Here is a 7,500-nt window from a genome sequence, read left to right as displayed (position 1 = left end):
CTATGTGTCTGCAAACGTATTTCTGAAACGATCTGCTTTCGTGTCACTGACTTCTTTCACGTATTACACAATGTTTGAGAGATGTCGTTGAATAGGGCTGGACTGTGTATTGAACGTCCATTTTAGTGAGTATAAAAGCAGAATAAAATGAATAATACAAAATAGGCGTCTTATATTTTTATCAAAAGAGATTGTTTCGTATCACTGCGACGTTACTAAACGATTCTGGACGTCCTAGCTTCAATAATTTCGGAAATACCAGAGTAAGTCTTTCAAACAGCCAAGCAAACAAACAAACTGGATTAACAATGAAGACACCAAACGTCTTCGTGGTTGAATACAGCGGATGGAAAAAAGAGGTACAACAGAGTTACTGTTGATATTTATTTAGCTTCAGGTCAACCACGATCGTACAGGCTTATTGTAAAAGGCATTCCAGCCGTGTCTGTCTCATATTTTTAAGGGTATGCAGAGGTTCACTATCAAGACGGTAGCGGCACCTTGGGGGGGGGGGGCGTTGTGAGCCGACAAAGGAGCAGTAAATTTCAGAAAGGTGCTAGGTGTTTAGAGTGAATCGTGATCTTTGTTAGAATTAAAAGTATTTAAATCAAGCACAATACTTATTTAAACACATTTAAATACATTTTCAATAATTTTTTGTTGCGATTAAAATATGAATGGTAGATGGGTTTTTTCAGTCAGTAGAAACATGGCTGCTGCTGCTGCTGATGATGATGATGATGTTGCTGATGACGATGATGATGATGCAATAAGATTCAATATAATTTTGTATATAAATCATCGCCCTCCTTCAAGTTCCATATAAATTTAACATAGTCTGCGTAAATATCTAAAAGCAGGCACATACTGGAAGAGATAATATAAGAAATGTATAATAAACCGCTGAGCAAAAATAGGTTCTATCTGCTTAAAAATACTGCTCTTTTCTTTCTTTGTTTCTTTCTTTCCTTTTTTCTTTCTTTCTTTCTTTCTTTCTACTTTAGCAAAACATGTAAAGGAGGAGTTTATAAAACGCAATTCGGTAAAATGGTGGTGCTGAATTATATAAGAAGTTTGATAACTACAAATCTAATATGTTCACTAAACATATATATACAATATATATATGATAGTAGGTGTAATTTGGAGGACATTTGACAGCTGTTTTAGAAAGGTGAGTGACTAAGTTGAGGCTTTCTCTATGGTGGTCATTCGATTCGTTCGTCTGTCGCATCCACTGGCATGAAGTAGTCGCGGCCCTATACTCCTAACGGAGTAATGTGAACTAACACCTTTCCTCATAACGTGTGTTCTTGTACCTGCCAGAATCGTTGGCATGTCAGACAAACTGCATTGCAATGCTTTTTCTGTTTTTTTTTAATTTCGTGCACAAAAAAAAACCGCGAGCTCATCTTTTCCTGTTACCTTTCCGGAGTCGGTAAATAAAATACCAGGTACACACAGGGATCAATTTCATTGATTCACCTGTCTCTCAGGTGAACATCTAGCATTGTACTTAAATTACAAATTGCAAAGGCGGTGGAGTGGTCGAATCTTTAGAGCAGCGTAGAAAAAGGCTTTGTGGTATTTGTTGTCGCTATTGACGTTCTGAGTTCAAATACTGCCGAGGTTCTCTTGACTTTTTTCATCCTCTCGGAGTTAATAAAAGAAATTACCGCTGAAGTGCAGATGGTAATTTTGTTAATAGAATAATAACGCTTTGCCTCCACCAAAATTGCTGGCCTTGTGCCTTAATTAGAAATTATCATTAAAACCACGAGTAGTAACATCAAAAACAACAATCTCATCGTCCGTCATCATCTTCATCATCATCTACTCCACCACGAATGCAACTATTGATAGCTAATGCCATCGTATTCGGCTAGAAACAACGATCGCTTCCACGAAAATGCATGACGTCTTTTTACCACGATGCCAAACACTTCATCATCATCATCATCATCATCATCATCATCATCATCATCGTCGTTATTCTATGACTTAACCTCAGTTTAATTACTGCCAAGACCATCATCAAAGCGATGACGTTTAGTGGCACGATTGCAATCCTAGCAGCCGATATGACACGATAAGAGACGCTCACACTCACTCACATCGCACAACATATACACTCGGACACAGACTTAAACACAATGATATACGCATGCAACGCGCGCGCGCGCACGCACACACACAGAACGAGCACCACACACATACAAACACATAACACAGAACGGGCACCACATACACAAACACATAACATATACGCACACATACGCATAACGCACACGTTCGGGCCTACCACTGTCATACAGGTGCATAAACACAAGGAAAGACTGAGACACTCGAACATATATATACACAAAAGACCTACTCATCCACATCTACATATGATAACACTGAAGAATTGATGCCTATGCATACACACGCACACAAATGCACACACACAGATGCATATATGAATTCACAAACACATGCATATATACATTGATACATACGCGCGCGTACACACATACACACATAGATATACAAACATGGCTGTGTGGTTAAGATGCTCACTTTTCAAAGACGTGGTTTCGGCTTCTGTCCCATTGTGAGGCATCTTGGGTCGGTGTCCTCTACTATAGCCCCGAATGTACCAATTTTTTCTAAATTTTGGTAGACGAAAACTGTGTGGAAGCCAGTCGTGTATACACACACACACACACACACATATATATATATATATATATATATACATATATATATATATATATATATATATATATATATATATATATATACGTAACATGTGGTATAATTATAAACAGGGCAAATTTTAGCCATTTCTCCGCAGACTGAGAAAATGATGAACGTCCTTAATCAATTTTCGAACTTCATTGGCTTCTCATCGGAGGCGTCCACATCATTTTGACAAGCTCTAGAGAAACAAGCAGCCAAACTGTTTATATACTCAATAAATGCACCAGTTACTCTATGAAGGAGCCCCTAATTTGATATTATGTGTGTGCTCAAGTGCGTGTGTGTTTATGTTTTTATGTATGTACGAATGTCTGTATGTATATATGCATGTATGTGTGTGTGTATGTGTAAATGTATGTATGTTTTTTTTCTGTACGCGTGTGTATGTATTTTGCGTTTGTGCTTGTCCACTACCATCACCTGACAACCGGTGATAGTTTGTTTACGTTTCTATAACTTAGCGGTTCATCTAGAAAGATGTCGATAGAATAAGTACCAGACTTCAAAAAAATAAGTACTGGAGCCGATCAGCTCCACTAAACCCTTCAATGCGGTGCCCCAGCATGGACACAGTCCACTCATTGAAAGAATAAGGAAATAAAAGATAGAAGATAAGCATATTTTTATTGATAGTTACAACCCGCCGACCTGTTTAACATTATTGTCCGATCCTTAGGTACTTTCAGAGAAGTTAAACTCTGCTGCAAATAAGGGGAACGAGCCCCTATTCCACCATGCTTCCCATGCTACGTATATTTTCTCTGCAGACAACCTAATCAATCTTACCAGACGGAGATGACCTTCGTTGCTACACGAGACTGAAAATATAACAGGGGAGCCCTGGGAAGTGTTTACACATCTTTTATAAATGACTTACGTCTGTGGAATGGGCTCGTGCTAAGATGCAAATATGATGTTAATATAATGAGCCAAATATGCTGTTAATATAACAAGCCAGTTTAAGGCGGTGAGCTGGCGGAATTGTTAGCACACTGGGCGAAATGTTTAGCAGTATTTCGTCCGTTTTTACATTCTAGATTCAAGTTCCGCTGAGGTCGACTTTACCTTTCATCTTTTCGGGGCCGATAAAAGTAAGCACCAGTCGAGCACTGGGGTCGATGTAATTGACTAACCCCCCCACCCGGAAATTGCTGGTCTTGTGCTAAAATTTGAAACCCTTATAACTAGGGAGTAGTTATTCATTTACTTGTTTCAGTCATTTGACTGCGGCCATTTTGGAACACCACCTTTAGTCGAACAAATCGACCCCAGGACTTATTCTTTGTAAATCTAGTACTTATTCTACCGGTTTCTATTGCCGAACCGCTAAGTTACGGGGATGTAAACACACCAACATCGGGCTTCTTTCAGTTTTCGTCTACATGATCCACTCACAAGGCTTCAGTCAGCCCGAGGCCATAGCAGAAGACACTTGCCCAAGGTGACATGCAGTGAGACTGAAACCGGAACCATGTGGTTGGTAAGCAAGCTATTTACCACTTAGCCACTCCAGGATGGTCACACCAAGGGTAACTAATCGTCAATCTGATCAGTGAGCGCTGATCTTGGAGCAAGCGTCAACAATAAAAGCTACTTATATAATTATATCTGTACTAATCCAGGAAAGCGGATTAACAGAATTGTCAGAATAAAGGGCTGGCAGCCATGCGGTATTTTTCCGGCTCTTTGTGAGCTGCATTGAAATATCGCCATGACAAAGTCGGGTGGTAAACTTAAACTGTCGGCCGGCTTAACACCGCCAGCTGACATCTTGATTGCCTTTGAGACAAGATCCATTCTGTTGCGGGCTTTCGGATCAAGTCCCCTGTTTTCAGATACCTGAAAATACGCGAGGACGAAAACATAAATGACACATATGAAACAATTTCAGATGCTCTGAAAAGAATTATAGTAAGTACTTTCATCGCCTGATAAAAGAACAATAAAACATGTACGGCAAGTTTTTCAAACACTCTAAGTATGAACATGTATTTTCTAAAGCTTTTCATTGTATTTTTGAAAACCTGTAGCGAGACTAAATACCTCTTGCAATGCATCGCTTAGGAACCGCTCTACTATATCTATTGAAGTAAAGATTATTGAGCTAATGATGTATTCTCTTAAGTTTCTAGTGCTCACCACAATAAATATGTTAAGGCTAACTTAACTGTTGTTTTGTCAAGCGGATAGCGTCTCTGAGCACTTAACCTCAGTGTTTTTCTTTTCTTAAAGATAAACTATCAGTAGATATCGTATTACAAGAGTTCTACTTTGGTGACAAAATAACTGCTATGTATAACCTTGACAACATTATTAATTTTCAGAAGACAAACGCAGACGCAGACAACATAAAGTGAGAGAGATAGACTGATAAATATATGGATAGCCAGAAAGACAAATAGACAGACGGATAGATAAATAGACAGATAGATAGACAGACGGACAGACAGACAAACAGAGACATAGACATAGATGGATATGGAAATAGGCAGGCATTATATATATAGGTATATGTATGAATATATATATATGTATGTATATATATATATATATATATATATATATATATATATATATATATATATATATATATATATATATATATATATATATATATATATATATATATATATATATATGTATGTATGTATGTATGTATGTATGTATATATATATGTATATATATGTACGTATATATATGTATATGTATATATATGTGTGTGTATATATACGTGTGTGTATGCGTGTGTGTGTATATGCATGTATATGCGGTGAGCTGGCAGAAACGTTAGCACTCCGGGCGAAATGCTTAGCGGTATTTCGTCTGCCGTTACGTTCTGAGTTCAAATTCCGCCGAGGTCGACTTTGCCTTTCATCCTTTCGGGGTCGATAAATTAAGTACCAGTTACGCACTGGGGGTCGATGTAATCGACTTAATCCCTTTTTCTGTCCTTGTTTGTCCCCTCTATGTTTAGCCCCTTGTGGGCAATAAATATATATATATATATATATATATATATATATATATATATATATATATATATATATATATATATATATATATATATATATATATATATATATATATATGTGTGTGTGTGTGTATATGTATACATGTATTATATATATATACACACATACATACATACATACATAAATAGCTGTGTAGATAATTCTATACATTGATAGAAAGGTAGATAGAGAGAGATGGTTGATCGATAGATAAACAGTCAGGCAGGCGTATAGAGGTCGATAGATTATACGATAGATATGCAGATACAATGAGTGATGGACAGGCAGCGAGACAGACAGACAGAGAGATGAGTAAGACAGACAGACAGATAGATAAATATGTAGATAAAGAGAGAGAGAGAGAGAGAGAGAGAGAGAGAGAGAGAGAGAGATGCAGGCAGACAGACAAATAGGCATACAGACAGACAGACAGACAGACAGACAGACAGATAGATAGATAGATAGATAGATAGATAGATAGATAGATAGATAGATAAATAGATAGATAGATATTAGACAAACGGACACACAGATCATGACGTAGATTGAGCTAAATGAAAACAGAAAGAAGATTGAGATACTTTCAGTTGCATTTATATTTGTCAATTTGCTTTGACTAAAATCTGTAGCGAAAAATACGTAAAACTTTGCCCTGCATCAGCATCAAATTTTATATTCGAGTTGCATGTGCCGTTTGTCGTCTGAATTCCAGTGAGAGATGAGGTGAGGGGTGGTGCGCTTTGGTAATATTAAATGGTCTATCATTTAGGAAATGTTGCAGCGAACAGACGACGAGGTTCGCACATGCCTGCGTGCATATTTATAGGCAGACAGTCATGTATACATCGAGAGGACGAGCGAGCGAGCGAGAATGAAAGAGAGAGAGAGAGAGAGAGAGAGAAAGAAAGAGAAAGGGGAGAGGAAAAGAGAGAGAGAGAGAGAGAGAAAGAAAGAAAGAGAAAGGGAAGAGAGAGAGAGAGAGAGAGAGAAAGAAAGAAAGAGAAAGGGAAGAGAGAGAGAGAGAGAGAGAAAGAAAGAAAGAGAAAGGGAAGAGAGAGAGAGAGAGAGAGAGAGAGGCGGGGAAGGAATGTGTGTGCAGCCGTGAACGTTTATGCGTAGACATGAGAGTATGTGCGGATGAGTGGCGGAGCGGTTGACTTGAATGTGTGGATAACTTAGCTTCGCAACCATGTGATAGGGGTTAGATCCTAACTACTCAGAATCTTGGACATGTTTCTTCTACCATGGGCTTGGTTCGGCTAATATCGACTCTATCAGTTTCACGTTTCCAAACTGCGAACAAAATTTAAAGAATGAAATCGAATAACATTAAAAGTATTTTTATAATGAAAAGTGAAAAGTAGTATTTGATTAGAGGTACGTGTAAATATAAAACCAATTAAATGAGAACAAATCATTAGATATAAAATAACTAAATAATGACATAATACAATTATATTGATTTCAAATTTTGGTACAAGGCCAGTTGCTTCGTGTGAAGGCTTTAGGCGATTAGATCGAGCCCAATGCTCAACTGACAATTTATTAACTCCGACTGAGCTTTCGTCGCAAGTAATGGCTGAAGTCCTTTGAGTCAAATTCGTTGGCAGTTGTCTTAAGTATACAAGCTGGAGGTGTGGATATATTTGAATTGGGATCTATAATATTCACTTTAACTAACTGTTTAACTTAATATAATGCTGGGATTTGTTGTTATTAAGTAGAACTGTATAAAAATTAACGAAGA

General features: G+C 37.6%; 1 protein-coding gene across 2 annotated transcripts in view; it reads left to right on the top strand.

The window, feature by feature from the left end:
* LOC106873558 (uncharacterized) overlaps positions 1-7,500 on the top strand; it is an 80,612-nt gene that overhangs the window by 57,264 nt on the left and 15,848 nt on the right. Inside the window, exon 1 of one of the 2 annotated variants that reach the window (XM_089351920.1) lies at positions 1,050-1,174. The exons of the other annotated variant lie outside the window; for it this stretch is intronic. Coding sequence (XP_089208046.1) covers positions 1,127-1,174 — 48 coding nt within the window. The 5' untranslated portion in view covers positions 1,050-1,126. Of the gene's footprint in view, positions 1-1,049; positions 1,175-7,500 lie in introns of those variants that run through there. 2 annotated transcript variants of the gene reach the window in all.

This window comes from Octopus bimaculoides, chromosome 5 (assembly GCF_046866305.1).
Source record: "Octopus bimaculoides isolate indiv1 chromosome 5, ASM4686630v1, whole genome shotgun sequence".
In the NCBI taxonomy this organism is placed as follows: Eukaryota; Metazoa; Mollusca; class Cephalopoda; order Octopoda; family Octopodidae; genus Octopus; species Octopus bimaculoides.
The sequence above is the reverse complement of the archived record's forward strand: the minus strand, read 5'-3'. Positions and strand labels throughout refer to the sequence as shown.